General features: G+C 38.3%; 2 protein-coding genes across 2 annotated transcripts; both read left to right on the top strand.

Moving 5' to 3' along the window:
* The first annotated feature begins 3,191 nt into the window (after positions 1-3,191).
* Positions 3,192-9,065, top strand: LOC131539222 (plastin-2-like). Its single transcript, XM_058773620.1, has 7 exons — positions 3,192-3,280; positions 6,839-7,002; positions 7,109-7,232; positions 7,510-7,642; positions 7,725-7,806; positions 7,888-8,065; positions 9,058-9,065. Exons 1-7 carry the CDS (start codon positions 3,214-3,216, stop codon positions 9,063-9,065), a joined length of 756 nt encoding a protein of 251 aa, XP_058629603.1. The 5' UTR covers positions 3,192-3,213.
* Positions 9,059-16,201, top strand: LOC131539221 (plastin-2-like). Its single transcript, XM_058773619.1, has 7 exons — positions 9,059-9,144; positions 12,704-12,867; positions 12,974-13,097; positions 13,375-13,507; positions 13,590-13,671; positions 13,753-13,930; positions 16,155-16,201. The coding sequence occupies exons 1-7, from the start codon at positions 9,078-9,080 to the stop codon at positions 16,199-16,201; spliced, it is 795 nt and encodes a 264-aa protein (XP_058629602.1). The 5' UTR covers positions 9,059-9,077.
* Positions 16,202-21,056: the final 4,855 nt, after the last annotated feature.

The following is a 21,056-nucleotide window of genomic DNA, read 5'->3' as shown; positions in this document are numbered from 1 at the left end:
AACATAAAGCAAAGAAATATTCTTGAAATTAATTTTATTAAGCAGTAAAGAATCCGCAGTGTCCCAGTGTTTGCTTTGGGCAATACCAGGTTTAATTCCACTTATAAAAAAAAATTTAAAAAATTTAAAAAATTTAAAAAAAAAAAAAATAAAAAATAATGAATAATACAATTCATATACTGTGCAGGGAGAGGCAGAAAACCCAAAGGGCTTATTGAGAGCCTCTACCTAAACAATGAAAAACAAATAAACTCATAAAAACAAATATATAAATACAAATTAATTACAACACACAAAAAGAGAAAAAAAACATAAATAATTTACTCAAAACAAACATCTATAATACATAAATTACAAGATACATTTTTACAAAACAGCATTTAAATGATCCTTTATTATTCTTTTATAACATATTAAAGAGGAACATTTTTTTTGCTAGATGAGATAAATCATTCCATAATTTAATACCCCTAAATCTTATCAAGTATTGACCTCTACAAATGAGAACTTTAGGAAAATGAAAATTTGAAGATTGACGAGTTATTTAACTCTTCAACATAGTTATTTAACTATGAACCTGTGAATTTACTTTAAAATACATTCTAAATTGCTCTGGAATGTTACCCTCACTTGAATATATCTTATACATAAAAACACATATTTGAAAAGTATTAATATCATAAATGGTAAGAACCTGAAGTTTATGAAATAAAGAAACAGATGAAGTATATTTGTTTGATCGGGTTGCAATCCTAACAAAATGCTTCTGAAGAACAAAAATTAAGGTTGTAAAAAAAAAAGAACTAAGGTTGTATCGTCAGCAAACATTACTGGAGTAAGAATATTTGAAACATTCGATAGATCATTTATATAAATAAGAAATAGTAATGGTCCAAGTATGGACCCCTGAGGAACCCAACAGAATAGGCTTGCTTTACTAGAATAGCATCCCTTATAACAAACAAATTGTCTTCTATTAAAAATATAATTCATCAATTATTTATATGTAAAATCATGAAAACCATATTTATACAACTTATCTAATAAAATGTAATGATTTACTGTATCAAAAGCTTTTGACAAATCTAAAAAAATACTAAAAGCAAATTCTTGATTTTCCAGTGCAAGGGTAACCTTGTCAATCAGATAAAGCAAAGCCATATCAGTAGAATGTTTTTTTCGAAATCCATATTGGTGCTTATAAAGAACAGAATTTGAGTCTAAGTGAGAAAGAATCCGTTTATATACTATTTTATATACTAAATTCTAAAATTTTTGAAAAACAGGGCAAAATAGATATAGGTCTATAGTTGTTGAAACATTGCGGATCATCTGCTTTAAACAGAGGAACAATTTTAGCTATTTTTAAATCGTCTGGTAAAATGCCTGTTTTCAAAGAAAGAGAAAAAATGTGAACAAGTGACTGCAATATTGAAAATTTCACTTGTTTAACAATAAATACAGAAATATTATCATGACCAGCTGAAGATAATTTTAATTTGTCAATAATTTCACATATTTCCTGAATTTCAGGTGGCTTAAAAAAAGAGATAATAGGAAAGTTTCCTGATATATAATCCAGGGGTACACCATTACCAGTAGGGATATTATTAGCTAATTTATGACCAACAGCTATATCGAATGGATCATTAAAAGAATTTTCGCCATCCACAAAGTCTAAAGGTAATTCCGAGTTAGTCTCTTTGCAGTTTCTCTTTGCAGCAACTGATTTATTACTTTCCATGTAGATTTAATATCATTTGAACATTTCTTAAATTTTTCACCAAAATATTGCTTTTTTGCTGATTTAATATAATGGTTATATTTATTTCTGTAAGATTTATAAATACCAGGTGAGGGGAGTGGGATTTAAAATATATTTTCTATAAAGTTTGTTTTTTGTCTTCAACATTTTCCGTAAACTAACTGTAAACCAAGACTTATTAAAGTCCTGACTGAATTTCTTCACAGAACTACTGATTGGAAAACATGAAACATGAAAACTGGAACTAATCACAGTCATAAAATGTTGATATGCTCTGTCAGCATCATATTCCTTATACAGATCATCCCAAGAGGTACTAGAAATCAAATCTTTAAATTTAGAAATATTTGACTTACTCATAATTCTCTTTTCCTGAATTTCTTTTGATAGTTTAACCCTGTTAACCATAATTTCAGAATAGTGAAATATAGGAAAATGATCAGACAAGTCTGAACATAAAACACCAGATTTAATTCCTTCACCTAGAGAATTTGTTAAAATGTTATCAATTAAAGTTGCTGAATTTTCTTTAACTCTTGTAGGTTTATGAATAAGAGGAAAATAATAACTAGAATACAGAATATTTAGGAAATCTGCAGTAGGGGTATCAAATTTCATTTGTAAGAGATTTATGTTAAAATCACCCAAAATATAACAATATTTATGCTCATTATTTATCAAATCAAGTAATTTAGCAATGTTGCATTACTATTGCCAGTAGCGACTGATAGGCCAGCAATGCACTTTTCTCATGCAGCAGGCAAGTGGCTCTTCTCAGCAGGCAACGTACTTTCCTCACGCAGCCTGAGATTTGGCTAATGCAAACGTAATTTATTCAAAATGCGGAATGTGCGCATACATTATTTAAAACGTTCAAAACTTAACGATTGGCCTACTGAAGCATAGATCGGACTCGGACGATTACGCCACTGAGTGTCAAAGCGCGCTTAACCCACCAGCTGAAAGGGGAGTTTTGATTGGTCTTTCAAGAGACGACTTGAAGCGGCACAGTACGGACCAATCAGTGTATGAGTTTAAAGTATCGCGAGAGAGCGATTCGAAAGCGTACGGTGACGTCTGCTCTCGCGGTACTTTCATGTCAAATACCATTTGGTTTGTGTAGTGTTGCCTCAAGTGAACCTGCCTGAAGTGCTGGGGCAGTGCCCCAGTAGTTTGAAAAGTGGTGGGTCAAATGCCAGCTCGCCCCCGTTGCCCCGGCGGCCCTGGCTGTTGCTCAAGCTTTTCTCTGGATGTGTTCATCTTCACATCGCATTGTTATAGAAAACACTCTCAGGCCGATCAGACGGCAGAATGTGCTGCAAAAAGGCACAAAATAAATTGTGTTGCTCCTCCATCAGTATAGTGAAGATCTCAAACAGCAGCAGAAACAACACACACACACACACACACTGTCTCTCTGATTGACAGGTGATTGATCGTGACAGAAGATGGCAGGCACATCACACATCCCAGTGGAGGAGATGGAGGATCTGAGAGAGGCCTTCAGTAAAGTGGGTGAGTGAAGAGACATTTCCATTCATCTGCAGCGAAACACAATTACAAGAAGCAGATTGAACTGATTCATGAATAACTCTTTCAACGATTCTGGTTCCTCAGCTATTTCATTAATGATTCTTTTAGTGCTTTTTCCCCAAATCATTTGTTCACATTTCTTAACAAAAATACTAACAAAAGTAAAAGTACTTTTGTTTTAATCAAATTGGTATTTATTACACTGGAAACATGATTCATTAATAGAATCAGTTCATTACACTGATTCATACCAGTGTTGTTATTGTTAACTAAACCTGAACTAAAACTTACAACGGCAATTCAGTGCCACGTTAACAAAAAGAAAAGAAACCTAAGATTATGAGATTAAAGTCGTAATACTTTGAGAAAAAAAAATCGAAATTAAGAGAATAAAGTCGAAATATTTTGACAAAGTCAAAATTCTGAGAATAAAGACAAAATATTTTGACAATAATGTCAAAATTGTGAAAATAAAGTCGAAATATTTTGAGAATAAAGTCAAAATTACGAGAAACAAGTCGGAATATTTCAAGAATAAAGTCGAAATTAACAGAATAAAGTCAAAATATTTTGACAATAAAGTAAAAATTGTGAAAATAAAGTTGAAATATTTTGAGAATAAAGTCAAAATTAAGAGAATAAAGTCAAAATATTTTGACAATAAAGTAAAAATTGTGAAAATAAAGTTGAAATATTTTGAGAATAAAGTCAAAATTACGAGAAACAAGTCGGAATATTTCAAGAATAAAGTCAAAATTAAGAGAATAAAGTCAAAATATTTTGACAATAAAGTCAAAATTATGAGAATTAAGTTATAGCAATTACAAGATTAAAGTTAAATATTTTGAGAGTATAGCCTATATTGCGCATGCGAATGGTCCGGATTGGGAGCACCGGGAGAAATTCTAAAATCTCAGCTTTCAAATTCTGCCAGTTTTAAAGTGAAATACAAACAATATGTCTTGTAATAATGTGTTTTTCACACTCTTTAATGTGGCATGATTGATTGCTGTATTCCTGTGAATCAATCGTCTTTCTGATTACATTAAGACATTCATTTAATTAAATTAGGCTATACTGTTTTTTTTTTCATGCCTTCTGATGTTCCTTCACATTTATAACATGCTATAACTTGAAATAAAGAGGAGAAACACGTTTATAATTTGTATTTCATGATAAAACTGACAGAATTTGGAAGCTGAGCTGTGGTAGACTGTATATTAAATAAAGTGAATAGATGAGTCTAGGTATCGCAGTGCAAGGCCGTGACGGGCCTTATAAACTAAAACTAAGAGTTTAAGCTGAATACGTTTGGCCACAGGGCACCAGTTGTAACGGGCTGACGAGACGTGAGACGTGCAGATCCAAGTGCAAGCTTTTATTTACAGGCATGGTCATAAATACAGGCAGGGTCGAGCAATGGCAAACAGGTATGGCAGGGACAAGACAAAGAGTAATCCTAGGGCAAGCGAAGGTCAACGATGGGCGAACAGAATCCAAAAGGGCAAGGCAGAGAGATAATCCAGGTACACAGGCTATAATCCAGGCAAGGGAATAAACAGAGTCCGAACAGCGAGACAGGGGTAAATACAGGGAAACAGACGAGAAAATAACAAACGTTCCGTAAAGCAGCAGCTGACACTAGGGGAGTGAAAAACGCAGGACAATACAGGAACGGAACGGAACAGAAACACGGAATGGGTTAATCCAGGCAAGACTAGGATAATTAACATGGGCTCTGTAGAGTTGCTACGGCTAGGGGAGCGGTAAACGCATACAATACTCGGCAAAGAGGGAAACAAAGTCCAGGGTTTAAATAGAGTGTGTGATTAGTGATGCTGTGTGATCAGTGCCTACAGCTGTGTGTGCAATTAGTGCAATGAATGATGGGAAATGGAGTCCATTGTGATGTGTGGTGTGAAAGTCCATGTGGTGAGCGAGTGACCTCTGGTGGTGAATGAACGGAAGTGCAGACCAGATTCGTGACACCAGTGAAGTTGGTGAAGGATGGGAGTGATATACAGATTTCTTGTTATATAGGGGCTCGAGCAGCATCTCCAAAATTAAGTGAGGGTCGTATACGAACAATAATTATGCAATTGGTAAAAGCATGATTTAACAATCTGACCAATATGTGAATCAAAACAGAGTCGAACAATACTCCCAAATTTTGCACAGTTGTTGAGGGCCTAATCTGGACACCATCGATGTCAATGAAGATGTCATGCTGGGAGATGAGATGAGCTCTGTGACTTAGGGGCAACCAGCAGGATTTAGGTTTTGTCTGCATTTAGTTGTAAAAAATGATCTGACATCCAGGTTTTAAGTTCTTGAAGACATGAAAACAATAGAAAGGGGTGGACAAACTGAGTTGGGATTGAACTGTAAAATAAATTTGAATATCATCAGTGTAACTATGAAAACTGAGACCATGACGTCTGATGATCTGACTCAGTGGCAGCACATAAATGGAAAAAATAAAAGTGGACCAAGTACAGAACCTTGGGGTACACCACAGGAAATAGTGACAGTGCGAGATCTATTCTTATCTATCCTAACAAATTGCTGTCTATCCGATAGATATGAAGTTAGTCACTGACGAGCAGCACCAGTGATACCCTCATTGTAATCGAAAAGATAACTGATTCACAGGAATACAGCGATCTGTCACGCCACATTAAAGAGCGTGAAAAACACATTATTGTAAGACATTTTGTTTGTATTTCACTATAAAACCGACAGATTTTGAAAGCTGAGACTTTGTTTTATTAAAAGTACCAAAAGCACAAAGCTTATTGCTATTATTGGGTGGTTGGCGCACTAAAAATAATGAATGCAATCGAAGGCGTGAAATATTATTTCCAAGCATACTGTGCCTGCAAGTATACTGTATGACACATGGTATGATTTCTGCTAATAATCCACACATATTCAAATCAATTCGTGGCCTGGCAACTTCTCCCGAGCACCCAATCCGAGCCATTTGCATGTGCAATATAGGCTATACTCTCAAAATAATATCACTTTAATTGCTACAATTTAATTCTCATAATATTGACTTTATTCTCAAAATATTTCAACTTTAATCTCGTAATTCTGACTTTATTCTCAAAACATCTCGACTTTTTTTCAAAACATTTTGAACTTATTCTCAAACTATTTTGACTTTTTCTTATAATTTTGACTTTATTCTCATAATTTTGACTTTATTCTCAAAATATTACAACTTCAATCTCGTAATTTTAGATTTTTAAAAATGTTTTAACATGGCACTAAAACGCTGTCATAAAAGCTATTAAAAATGTTTTTTTTTTTTTTGCTTATAGAAATAATGCTGAAATAATATCAAATGAAACTCTTAAAATTAAAAATAACATTAAAATAAAAAGAAAAATAATTTGAAGTGCTAAAATTACTCAAATTAAAATTATATATTAAAGCTAAATAGAAAAGAAAAAACCCAGCAAAAACATAAACTGACTAAAACTAAAAGAGTCAGTGATTCAGAGCATGTGTCTGACCTTTGACCTCATCCCACAGATGTGGACGGTAACGGTTACATCAGCACCGATGAGCTGAACGCCCTATTCAAGGCGGCGAACCTGCCTCTGCCGGGATATCGCGTGCGTGAGATCGTCCAGGAGCTCAGCAGATCCATGGACCTCAACCAGGACGGGAAGATCACCTTCGACGAGTTCGCCAAGGTCAGGTCAAAGGCCACAGCTCTGCCATCACTGCCAAAAAAATCCTGTACTCCACTGGCTGCTCTTGTTTTAAACAAAAACTTTAAGCTAAACCCGTCTGTCTCAGGCGGTCCATGACTTGAAGAGCTCAGAAGTGGCCAAGACCTTCCGTAAGGCCATCAATAAGAAGGAGGGCATCTGTTCAGTGGCAGGAACCTCAGAACAGTCGGGAACGCAGCACTCGTACTCCGGTGAGACATAATTGTTTGGACAAAATGTTCTTAAAGTAATATTTATGGAATGTTCTTATAACTTGATTAATATTTGATATATGTTCTCATAATGATCAACTTTCTCTAAATGTCCTTATGATGTTATTTGTACTTGATGAACATTGTAAGAACGTTTTTGTAACCTTTAAATAACATTTTAATCATGACAAGAAAACTGGACATTTTAACGTTATAGAAACATTTCAAAACAAGCACTAATTTTTCTAACTAACTGTGTTGTGTGGGCCGTGTGCAGAGGAGGAGAAGGTGGCGTTCGTGAACTGGGTCAATAAAGCGCTGGAGAAGGATCCGGACTGCCAGCATGTTCTTCCCATGGATCCCAGCTCCAACGATCTGTTCACCGCGGTGGGCGACGGCATCGTGCTCTGGTACTGCAGCGCAAAAACACCTTCACATTCAATACGGCTGTATTTCACTCGTCAGACATATGAGTTTACACTCTGTTCGCAGTAAAATGATCAACCTGTCTGTGCCGGACACTATCGACGAGAGAACCATCAACAAGAAGAAGCTGACGCCCTTCACCATCCAGGTCCGTCCACGATCTGCTGGACTGTCTCACTTGCTGCTGCTTTACTGATTTTAATGCTGGTGTTCATGTTTAAACGTGCAGGAGAATCTGAACCTGGCACTGAACTCGGCCTCCGCCATCGGCTGCCACGTGGTGAACATCGGAGCAGAGGACCTGAAAGAGGGCAGGCAGCATTTAGTGCTGGGACTCCTGTGGCAAGTCATCAAAATCGGCCTGTTCGCCGACATCAAAATCAGCAGGAATGATGTTCTGTGGACGGGTATTTTGCACTCCATTTTCCGGGCTGCTCTCTTTAGGGTGCGAGTGTGCTCATTATACCATGGTGTTGGACTCTTATCCTTAATCTTCCTTAAGCGTAAAGGAGCAACCGTATCTAAGGTTACAAATGACCTGCTTCTATCATCTGATCGTGGTTGTATCTCTTTATTAGTTCTACTGGATCTTAGCGCTGCGTTCGACACTATCAACCACAACATTCTTTTGAATAGACTAGAAAACTTTGTTGGCATTAGTGGAAGTGCCTTAGCATGGTTCAAATCGTATTTACCTGACCGTCATCAGTTCGTAGCAGTGAATGAAGAGGTATCATATCAATCACAAGTGCAGTATGGAGTACCTCAAGGCTCAGTACTAGGGCCGTTACTTTCACGCTTTACATGTTACCCTTGGGAGATATTATCAGGAGATATGGTGTTAGATTTCACTGTTATGCTGATGATACTCAGCACTATATTTCTTCGCCCGGTGAAACACACCAAATTGAGAAACTAACGGAATAAATAGTCGATATAAAAACTGGATGACGAGTAATTTTTACTGCTAAATTCTGAAAAACAGAGGTGTTAATTATCGGACCTAAAACCCCACATGTAATAACCTAGAACATTATCTAACACTTGATGGCTGCTCTGTCAATTCTTCTTCATCAGTCAGGAACCTAGGTGTGCTGTTTGATAGCAATCTTTTATTTGAAAGCCATATTTCTAGCATCTGTAAAACTGTGTTTTTCATCTCAAAAACATATATAAATTGCGACCTATGCTCTCAACGTCAAATGCAGAAATGTTAGTTCATGTGTTTATGACCTCAAGGTTAGACTATTGTAATGCTTTATTGGGTGGTTGTTCTGCACGCTTGATCAACAAACTACAGTTGGTCCAAAATGCAGCAGCTAGAGTCCTTACTAGAACCAGGAAATATGACCATATTAGCCCGGTTCTGTCAACACTGCACTGGCTCCCTGATTGACAGGTGATTGATCGTGACAGAAGATGGCAGGCACATCACACATCCCAGTGGAGGAGATGGAGGATCTGAGAGAGGCCTTCAGTAAAGTGGGTGAGTGAAGAGACATTTCCATTCATCTGCAGCGAAACACAATTACAAGAAGCAGATTGAACTGATTCATGAATAACTCTTTCAACGATTCTGGTTCCTCAGCTATTTCATTAATGATTCTTTTAGTGCTTTTTCCCCAAATCATTTGTTCACATTTCTTAACAAAATACTAACAAAAGTAAAAGTACTTTTGTTTTAATCAAATTGGTATTTATTACACTGGAAACATGATTCATTAATAGAATCAGTTCATTACACTGATTCATACCAGTGTTGTTATTGTTAACTAAACCTGAACTAAAACTTACAACGGCAATTCAGTGCCACGTTAACAAAAAGAAAAGAAACCTAAGATTATGAGATTAAAGTCGTAATACTTTGAGAAAAAAAAATCGAAATTAAGAGAATAAAGTCGAAATATTTTGACAAAGTCAAAATTCTGAGAATAAAGACAAAATATTTTGACAATAATGTCAAAATTGTGAAAATAAAGTCGAAATATTTTGAGAATAAAGTCAAAATTACGAGAAACAAGTCGGAATATTTCAAGAATAAAGTCGAAATTAACAGAATAAAGTCAAAATATTTTGACAATAAAGTAAAAATTGTGAAAATAAAGTTGAAATATTTTGAGAATAAAGTCAAAATTAAGAGAATAAAGTCAAAATATTTTGACAATAAAGTAAAAATTGTGAAAATAAAGTTGAAATATTTTGAGAATAAAGTCAAAATTACGAGAAACAAGTCGGAATATTTCAAGAATAAAGTCAAAATTAAGAGAATAAAGTCAAAATATTTTGACAATAAAGTCAAAATTATGAGAATTAAGTTATAGCAATTACAAGATTAAAGTTAAATATTTTGAGAGTATAGCCTATATTGCGCATGCGAATGGTCCGGATTGGGAGCACCGGAGAAATTCTAAAATCTCAGCTTTCAAATTCTGCCAGTTTTAAAGTGAAATACAAACAATATGTCTTGTAATAATGTGTTTTTCACACTCTTTAATGTGGCATGATTGATTGCTGTATTCCTGTGAATCAATCGTCTTTCTGATTACATTAAGACATTCATTTAATTAAATTAGGCTATACTGTTTTTTTTTTCATGCCTTCTGATGTTCCTTCACATTTATAACATGCTATAACTTGAAATAAAGAGGAGAAACACGTTTATAATTTGTATTTCATGATAAAACTGACAGAATTTGGAAGCTGAGCTGTGGTAGACTGTATATTAAATAAAGTGAATAGATGAGTCTAGGTATCGCAGTGCAAGGCCGTGACGGGCCTTATAAACTAAAACTAAGAGTTTAAGCTGAATACGTTTGGCCACAGGGCACCAGTTGTAACGGGGCTGACGAGACGTGAGACGTGCAGATCCAAGTGCAAGCTTTTATTTACAGGCATGGTCATAAATACAGGCAGGGTCGAGCAATGGCAAACAGGTATGGCAGGGACAAGACAAAGAGTAATCCTAGGGCAAGCGAAGGTCAACGATGGGCGAACAGAATCCAAAAGGGCAAGGCAGAGAGATAATCCAGGTACACAGGCTATAATCCAGGCAAGGGAATAAACAGAGTCCGAACAGCGAGACAGGGGTAAATACAGGGAAACAGACGAGAAAATAACAAACGTTCCGTAAAGCAGCAGCTGACACTAGGGAGTGAAAACGCAGGACAATACAGGAACGGAACGGAACAGAAACACGGAATGGGTTAATCCAGGCAAGACTAGGATAATTAACATGGGCTCTGTAGAGTTGCTACGGCTAGGGGAGCGGTAAACGCATACAATACTCGGCAAAGAGGGAAACAAAGTCCAGGGTTTAAATAGAGTGTGTGATTAGTGATGCTGTGTGATCAGTGCCTACAGCTGTGTGTGCAATTAGTGCAATGAATGATGGGAAATGGAGTCCATTGTGATGTGTGGTGTGAAAGTCCATGTGGTGAGCGAGTGACCTCTGGTGGTGAATGAACGGAAGTGCAGACCAGATTCGTGACACCAGTGAAGTTGGTGAAGGATGGGAGTGATATACAGATTTCTTGTTATATAGGGGCTCGAGCAGCATCTCCAAAATTAAGTGAGGGTCGTATACGAACAATAATTATGCAATTGGTAAAAGCATGATTTAACAATCTGACCAATATGTGAATCAAAACAGAGTCGAACAATACTCCCAAATTTTGCACAGTTGTTGAGGGCCTAATCTGGACACCATCGATGTCAATGAAGATGTCATGCTGGGAGATGAGATGAGCTCTGTGACTTAGGGGCAACCAGCAGGATTTAGGTTTTGTCTGCATTTAGTTGTAAAAAATGATCTGACATCCAGGTTTTAAGTTCTTGAAGACATGAAAACAATAGAAAGGGGTGGACAAACTGAGTTGGGATTGAACTGTAAAATAAATTTGAATATCATCAGTGTAACTATGAAAACTGAGACCATGACGTCTGATGATCTGACTCAGTGGCAGCACATAAATGGAAAAAATAAAAGTGGACCAAGTACAGAACCTTGGGGTACACCACAGGAAATAGTGACAGTGCGAGATCTATTCTTATCTATCCTAACAAATTGCTGTCTATCCGATAGATATGAAGTTAGTCACTGACGAGCAGCACCAGTGATACCCTCATTGTAATCGAAAAGATAACTGATTCACAGGAATACAGCGATCTGTCACGCCACATTAAAGAGCGTGAAAAACACATTATTGTAAGACATTTTGTTTGTATTTCACTATAAAACCGACAGATTTTGAAAGCTGAGACTTTGTTTTATTAAAAGTACCAAAAGCACAAAGCTTATTGCTATTATTGGGTGGTTGGCGCACTAAAAATAATGAATGCAATCGAAGACGTGAAATATTATTTCCAAGCATACTGTGCCTGCAAGTATACTGTATGACACATGGTATGATTTCTGCTAATAATCCACACATATTCAAATCAATTCCGGTGGCCTGGCAACTTCTCCCGGAGCACCCAATCCGAGCCATTTGCATGTGCAATATAGGCTATACTCTCAAAATAATATCACTTTAATTGCTACAATTTAATTCTCATAATATTGACTTTATTCTCAAAATATTTCAACTTTAATCTCGTAATTCTGACTTTATTCTCAAAACATCTCGACTTTTTTTTCAAAACATTTTGAACTTATTCTCAAACTATTTTGACTTTTTTCTTATAATTTTGACTTTATTCTCATAATTTTGACTTTATTCTCAAAATATTACAACTTCAATCTCGTAATTTTAGATTTTTTAAATTTTTTAACGTGGCACTAAAACGCTGTCATAAAAGCTATTCAATTAAATTTTTTTTGCTCATTGAAATAATGCTGAAATAATATCAAATGAAACTCTTAAAATTAAAAATAACATTAAAATAAAAAAAGAAAAATAATTTGAAGTGCTAAAATTACTCAAATTAAAATTATATATTAAAGCTAAATAGAAAAAGAAAAAAAACCCAGCAAAAACATAAACTGACTAAAACTAAAAGAGTCAGTGATTCAGAGCATGTGTCTGACCTTTGACCTCATCCCACAGATGTGGACGGTAACGGTTACATCAGCACCGATGAGCTGAACGCCCTATTCAAGGCGGCGAACCTGCCTCTGCCGGGATATCGCGTGCGTGAGATCGTCCAGGAGCTCAGCAGAACCATGGACCTCAACCAGGACGGGAAGATCACCTTCGACGAGTTCGCCAAGGTCAGGTCAAAGGCCACAGCTCTGCCATCACTGCCAAAAAAATCCTGTACTCCACTGGCTGCTCTTGTTTTAAACAAAAACTTTAAGCTAAACCCGTCTGTCTCAGGCGGTCCATGACTTGAAGAGCTCAGAAGTGGCCAAGACCTTCCGTAAGGCCATCAATAAGAAGGAGGGCATCTGTTCAGTGGCAGGAACCTCAGAACAGTCGGGAACGCAGCACTCGTACTCCGGTGAGACATAATTGTTTGGACAAAATGTTCTTAAAGTAATATTTATGGAATGTTCTTATAACTTGATTAATATTTGATATATGTTCTCATAATGATCAACTTTCTCTAAATGTCCTTATGATGTTATTTGTACTTGATGAACATTGTAAGAACGTTTTTGTAACCTTTAAATAACATTTTAATCATGACAAGAAAACTGGACATTTTAACGTTATAGAAACATTTCAAAACAAGCACTAATTTTTCTAACTAACTGTGTTGTGTGGGCCGTGTGCAGAGGAGGAGAAGGTGGCGTTCGTGAACTGGGTCAATAAAGCGCTGGAGAAGGATCCGGACTGCCAGCATGTTCTTCCCATGGATCCCAGCTCCAACGATCTGTTCACCGCGGTGGGCGACGGCATCGTGCTCTGGTACTGCAGCGCAAAAACACCTTCACATTCAATACGGCTGTATTTCACTCGTCAGACATATGAGTTTACACTCTGTTCGCAGTAAAATGATCAACCTGTCTGTGCCGGACACTATCGACGAGAGAACCATCAACAAGAAGAAGCTGACGCCCTTCACCATCCAGGTCCGTCCACGATCTGCTGGACTGTCTCACTTGCTGCTGCTTTACTGATTTTAATGCTGGTGTTCATGTTTAAACGTGCAGGAGAATCTGAACCTGGCACTGAACTCGGCCTCCGCCATCGGCTGCCACGTGGTGAACATCGGAGCAGAGGACCTGAAAGAGGGCAGGCAGCATTTAGTGCTGGGACTCCTGTGGCAAGTCATCAAAATCGGCCTGTTCGCCGACATCAAAATCAGCAGGAATGATGTTCTGTGGACGGGTATTTTGCACTCCATTTTCCGGCTGCTCTCTTTAGGGTGCGAGTGTGCTCATTATACCATGGTGTTGGACTCTTATCCTTAATCTTCCTTAAGCGTAAAGGAGCAACCGTATCTAAGGTTACAAATGACCTGCTTCTATCATCTGATCGTGGTTGTATCTCTTTATTAGTTCTACTGGATCTTAGCGCTGCGTTCGACACTATCAACCACAACATTCTTTTGAATAGACTAGAAAACTTTGTTGGCATTAGTGGAAGTGCCTTAGCATGGTTCAAATCGTATTTACCTGACCGTCATCAGTTCGTAGCAGTGAATGAAGAGGTATCATATCAATCACAAGTGCAGTATGGAGTACCTCAAGGCTCAGTACTAGGGCCGTTACTTTTCACGCTTTACATGTTACCCTTGGGAGATATTATCAGGAGATATGGTGTTAGATTTCACTGTTATGCTGATGATACTCAGCACTATATTTCTTCGCGGCCCGGTGAAACACACCAAATTGAGAAACTAACGGAATAAATAGTCGATATAAAAAACTGGATGACGAGTAATTTTTTACTGCTAAATTCTGAAAAAACAGAGGTGTTAATTATCGGACCTAAAAACCCCACATGTAATAACCTAGAACATTATCTAACACTTGATGGCTGCTCTGTCAATTCTTCTTCATCAGTCAGGAACCTAGGTGTGCTGTTTGATAGCAATCTTTTATTTGAAAGCCATATTTCTAGCATCTGTAAAACTGTGTTTTTTCATCTCAAAAACATATATAAATTGCGACCTATGCTCTCAACGTCAAATGCAGAAATGTTAGTTCATGTGTTTATGACCTCAAGGTTAGACTATTGTAATGCTTTATTGGGTGGTTGTTCTGCACGCTTGATCAACAAACTACAGTTGGTCCAAAATGCAGCAGCTAGAGTCCTTACTAGAACCAGGAAATATGACCATATTAGCCCGGTTCTGTCAACACTGCACTGGCTCCCTGTTAAACATCGGATAGATTTTAAAATCTTGTTAATTACTTATAAAGCCCTGAATGGCTTAGCTCCTCAGTACTTGAGTGAGCTCTTATCACATTATAGTCCTCCACGTCCAATGCGTTCTCAAAACTCTGGCCGTTTGATAATACCTAGAATATCAAAATCGACTGCGGGCAGCAGATCCTTTTCCTATTTAGCACCAAAACTCTGGAACAATCTACCTAACACTGTTCGGGAGGCAGACACACTCTGTCAGTTTAAATCTAGATTAAAGACCCATCTCTTTAGCCTGGCTTACACATAACACACTAATACGCTTCTATTATTCAAATCCGTTAAAGGATTGTTAGGCTGCATTAGTTAGATCAACCGGAACCGGGAACACTCCTCATAACACATGGTGTACTCGTTACATCGTAAGTAGAATGGCATCTACGCTAATATTTGTCTGTTTCTTTCCTATTCTGTTTCTCAGTCCGTATCCGATCAGATGGTGGATCAGCAACAAGAGATGATGTCTGCAGCCCTGATCGTCAGCGGAGACCAGGACATCCAGATGAGCCCCAGAGACATATCCCCTGTGAAGACCTCGATTAAAATACAATAAAACTAAAAATATAACAAAATAACTAAAAATATAATAAAATACCTAACTACATAATACTATTATTGTTAGAAATTGCAGCAAAATAAAAAATAGAAATATAAACTTTTGAACTGCGGGTTTCGTCTGGCCAGAGGAGAACTGGCCTCCCGACTGAGCCTGGTTTCTCCCACGTTTTTTTTCTCCATTCTGTCAAAGAGGGAGTTTTGGTTCCTTGCCGCTGTCGCCTCTGGCTTGCTCAGTTGGGGACACTTAATTTCTAGCGATTATCGCCGATTTGGTTGCACAGATACCATTTAAACTAAACTGAGCTGGACAATGACATCTCTGAATTCAATAATGAAATGCCTTTAACTGAAAATTGAGTGTTTAATCTTATCATTATACATTACTGACACTCTATCTTCCAATTTGATACTGTTAAGTGCTTTGACACAATTTGTATTGTTAAAAGCGCTATATAAATAAAGGTGACTTGACTTACTACTCTTATATGTTGGGAACTTAATTCATACTCAGCAAGTCTCTCCTCTATTTGTTTTTTAGTTACGGTATTTAGAATTGTTATTAATTTATATCCCCCTGGAATGTTTCGTCCTACATCCCTTAATAATCTAACCTTATCTGTCATAGGTATCTCTTCTTCTATTGATAACTATACACTTAACAATGGAACTTGATCTTTAGATGCATTGATTAACATGTCTTTCCTCTGTACCTGTTAAGTTTCTAACCTTTTCTATAGCTTCTGCAGATATTGCTGTTACGGGTGTTTGTTAATTAAGGCGCACGACGTAGGATTTGTCACAGAAACAAAGTCTTTTAATAAAAATCCAAATAAAGAAAACAGAGCATATCCAGGAGCAAGGGGTAGCAAATACATAATACAAACGTATAATAGCAGACAAAGAATGAGGGGAGAACACAGGCTTTAAATAATCAACGTAATCAAGGGGGAACAGAAACAGGTGTGGAGCTAATTAACCAATAAGGGAACTGAGGAAACTGGGTCAACATGTGACATAACGCCCCCTCCCGGAACGGTGCGTCCCCGCGCCGACAAATATAGTCCAACAGAGGAGGGAGGGTGGGGGTTCTGGAGGTGGGCGTGGAGCAGGAGGTGGGCAGGCAATGGGAAAGGGGCAAAACCAAAAGTCAGTCCAAGGGGGAGTGGAGGGTGGGAGGAGCCAGGGAGGAGCCCGGAGCAGGAGGAGCCAGGTGGTAATCCAGAGGCCAGCCAGGATGGCGGCCCACGGCGGAGTCGACGGCGGGAGGAGCCATGGTGGAGAAGGGGCCGTCGACACCAGGGGGCCGACTGACGGAGACTGAGCAACTGGAGGTGGAGACCCAGGTGGAACGGGGGAGACAGAGAGCCGGGGCGAAACTGAGGATCCGGAGGGCCAAGGCGGAGCTGAAGGCTCAGGCGACCGAGGCGGAGGCGGGGATCCGGAACACTGCGGTGGAGCCGGTGCGACTGAGGATGAAGGTGGAGCCGGAGGGAAGGAGGAGCCTGACAGAGCCAGAGGGATGGAGTGACGAGGCAAAGCCAGAGGAGTGGAGTCCCGAGGCGGCGGATGGTCGACGACTGACCAAGGCGGAGCCGGAGGGACGAGGGAGCCCGGTGGAGCCAATGGGAGGACGGGCAACAGTGGAGACGAGGGAGCTAGGAGCCGAGGTGGAGCTGATGGGTCGGAGGACCGAGGTGTAGTCGAAGGCTCGGAGGCTAGAAGTGGAGACAGGGGATCCGCATGTCTGGGCGGAGCTGGAAACTGGAAGTCCCGAGGCAGCGGAGCAGAGCGCATGGCAGGTGCTGACTGAGGGTGAGCTGAGGGACTGACAGGCATCAGCGGAGATGGAGGCGAGGAACTGGCTGGTTTGAGAGGAGGCGGGAGAGGGAGGCTGGGAGGGAACACAGGAGGATTTGTGCTGGACGGAACCAGCGGAGCCACAGGAGATTCAGGGCTGGATGGAACCAGCAGAGACGCAGCAGATTCGGGAGCACAGGTTTGTACTTCTCCCAACCAGTCGATGAGGTCCATCTGGAAGACGTCCCCAAGTTCCTCTTCAATATTCCCAGAAACCAGTTGCAGCTCGCCGCTTGCAAATAATACGGTTTCGGTCTGCTATTCTGTTACTGGTGTTTGCTAATTAAGGCGCACAACGAAGGAGTTCTCACAGAAACAAAGTCTTTTAATAAAAATCCAAATAAAGAAAACAGAGCATATCCAGGAGCAAGGGGTAGCAAAACACATAATACAAACGTATAATAGCAGACAAAGAATGAGGGGAGAACACAGGCTTTAAATAATCAACGTAATCAAGGGGGAACAGAAACAGGTGTGGAGCTAATAACCAATAAGGGAACTGAGGAAACTGGGTCAACATGTGACAATTGCATGGCCTGTGCATGTATGAACTAGGCGAGTTACGGCTTCGCAACTTAAACTTGCATTTTCTGCGGCTTTAATAATACGATCCGTATAAGCACTATGATCTTCTCCTTTCTTTTTGGGTCCTATCTGTTTTCTTACTGCATCTGTCAGTTGTAGTTCTAATAATTTAGCTTGGATATCTTGCTCTTCTCTACTTTGCTTCAGAGTTGTAAATTCTGTCTCACTGGAAAATCCCTAATTCCAGCACAAGGAGTATAAGGACCTCTTCTGCTTTCTCTCTCCTGATCTGTGTCCTCGCTCTCCCAGCTCTCAGATGTTACAGATCCTAATCTCGCTATAGCCTGCTGACCCTTTACTGTGTCTAACTCTCTCCTCAACTGCTGCATTTCTGCTTTTAAATCCTTTATTATTTTCTCCAGTTTTCTAATTATTTTCCTATTAAATTCATAACCTTCCTGAAATATAATTTGTTTTCCAGATTTAGACCAGTCTTCATGTTTAGCTATTTGTGAAGCAGGAGGTGACTGGCTAGCTGTTCTCATTTGTCCATAGGTTAAGTTATCATTAGGAATAATCTTCCTATCCCATTTTCTTGTTAACTCTCTTCCCCTATTTTTACTGGTGGAATTTTTATATTTAATTCCTTTAATTTCTACTTCTGGCCAATCATTCTGAATTTGTTTTGGTACTCTTTTTAACGGTAATATTCCTCCTTTCTTATGTTTTAATCTTGTATCTCTCTTTTTTATTGCTAATTCCATTTCACTATCCTCACTTTCTGTACTTAGTGTTGATGAATATGAGACCTCACTTTCTAGTTCTTCATCTGCACTGCTCAGTTCTACTTCTGACTGACTTTGATGAACTATCTCCTCTTTTTCTGCGGCAGAAACTGCTGCTCCGTAAGGCTCTATTGCTCCCTTTCTCTCACTGTAAATTTGGTTAAATTTTTCTCTATTCCTGTCATTCGTTAGTAAGTTTATTTTTAAAGATTCGGTCTCTGAATTATTTATTATTCCTGTCAATATCCCTTTCATAACTGCTATTTCTGAATGCCCAAACTGTCCTGTCCCCATTAAGGTTAAAGGTATTATTTTAACTCCTCTACTGATTGCTATCTGAATCAAGGACGACATTATTGTTTCGGCTTCTAACTCTGAGCATTTGATAGTACATCATTTTGCTTTACAATCTGTCATTATGGCATGTGCTACATAAGTCCAATTAGGCGAACCAGAGGTTAATCTCACTGATCCTGGACTCTGCATACCCAGTTGTTTTCGTGTATTTTCTATTTCTGCTAATGCCTGATCTCCTAATATCTTAAAAATGGCACCTGCAGTACCTTCTCCTGTCTGCATTAACTGGTTACCATTAAGAACTATCATTCCTCCTCTAGTTTCTTCTATTAAACCATCATAAATTATTTCAATTTTCCCTATTTTTAGTCTCTGTTTATTTAGTTCATATAATAATTCCTGTTCTGCCCTTATTAATTCTTCTCTAACATTGTCTTCATCTTCCTGTTGTTCTGAAAGATTTCCCTCACCATGTTTAAATCTAATTTTCTTTTCCTCATCTTTTTTATCTTCCTCAATTTTTGCGTTTTTTCTTTGTATTATGTTTAATACTTTCAGTAGGCTATTTTGTACTAAAATTTCTACTATATTTGTTCCATTGAACTTTTACTGTTCTTAATTTGTCTCTGGATGGAACCTAAATTAACTCGGTATTACTTTAAACCGACGTTTTAGTTCGTATAAAACTACTCTCACATACATGTATTAAAGGATCTCTCTCCCCATATACTCTCGTATGTTTATGGGCTTTACTTCTCCCAAGCAGGGCGTCCCCCACTTGACAGTTTTATAGCCCTCTTCAGCCTTTTCTAAGGCTTATCTAACCTCAGTAAGCATTCGCCTCTAACTTACGAGATTTTCACTTCTTTGTGTGCACACTCAACCCTTTCTAGGTCTATTAAATAATTCTCCTTGAATTATTTTTAGTCTACTCGAGTTTTTATAGGATCCCTTTCACCTATCAAACTCTATACTCTCGTGTCTAAAACGTATTGTCAAGGTTGAGCAATTGGTCATTGATCCTGGCCAGTAATCAATGATCAATATGCCCCCGACACGTTGGGCGCCATGTTTTGCGGTGCTAAATTCCCTACACCTTCTACCTTATTTTATTTATTCTCAGCTTAGGTAAAGAAAGTCGAGTCTGTCCTATTCTATAAGCATGTAAATTTTCATACTCACAAAATAGGTCTCAGAAGACTTCTCCGTGGTCTGTTCTTGCTCAAGTCTATAAATCAGAGTCTTCAGGCAGGCGAGCTTCTTTATAATTAAATGTAGTTTTATTGTATACGTATAGGTTAAATACATTACAAATAAAATACTAATATAAAAAACAGACATAAAAACAAAGGTTTGCAAGCTCGGTTGTCTAGAGGCATCTCTGGCAAGGCCGCCGGCACCAGAGAAGCTGTCACACAGAACCAGCATCTGATTTTCTTCATCGTACTTCAGTCCTTCATAGACAGTAGGTGGATTCCAATGTCTTGATGTCATGAGGTCTGGGAATTTCCCTAAGAAGATTCCTATATAAAGTCCTCCATTTTCTCATTTTTTCTTCTCTGAGACTTTCTTCTAAGATGCCTCCTTCGCTGCGTTCTGAGGCAGATTTTCCTGATAAGGTCGAAATGAGCTTGAATTACTCTGCCATTTTTGATCGTGCAGATAAGAGCAATACACCATTTGAATCTGTAAAGGGTCTACTTTTATTTGTATACACTCATAATAACAACTAAACTTTGTGCTTTTGAAGAATAAAGAAAACAAACAGGGTGCGCTCTCTGTCTTTTCCTTCTCCGCGAACTGCTTTTTTGAAACACATCACTAAAAAGAACTGTAACTCAGCAAATACTTCACACAGAGACATGAGAAATAAATTTATAGAAAGCTTGACATGTATACTCTTAAATGAAGTAAGTCTTACAGAAAACAAATATTCTGTGATAAAGTAATCCGTATGAAACCAAGGACATGTCCAGTTTTTCCGTCTGGTCTCATTAGCTCTAATTAGGTCACGCCCACATGCTGCTCGCGCTATTGTTATTACAAATCTCCACGTGAGACAC

Source organism: Onychostoma macrolepis, chromosome 04 (assembly GCF_012432095.1).
Source record: "Onychostoma macrolepis isolate SWU-2019 chromosome 04, ASM1243209v1, whole genome shotgun sequence".
In the NCBI taxonomy this organism is placed as follows: domain Eukaryota; kingdom Metazoa; phylum Chordata; class Actinopteri; order Cypriniformes; family Cyprinidae; genus Onychostoma; species Onychostoma macrolepis.
The sequence above is the reverse complement of the archived record's forward strand: the minus strand, read 5'-3'. Positions and strand labels throughout refer to the sequence as shown.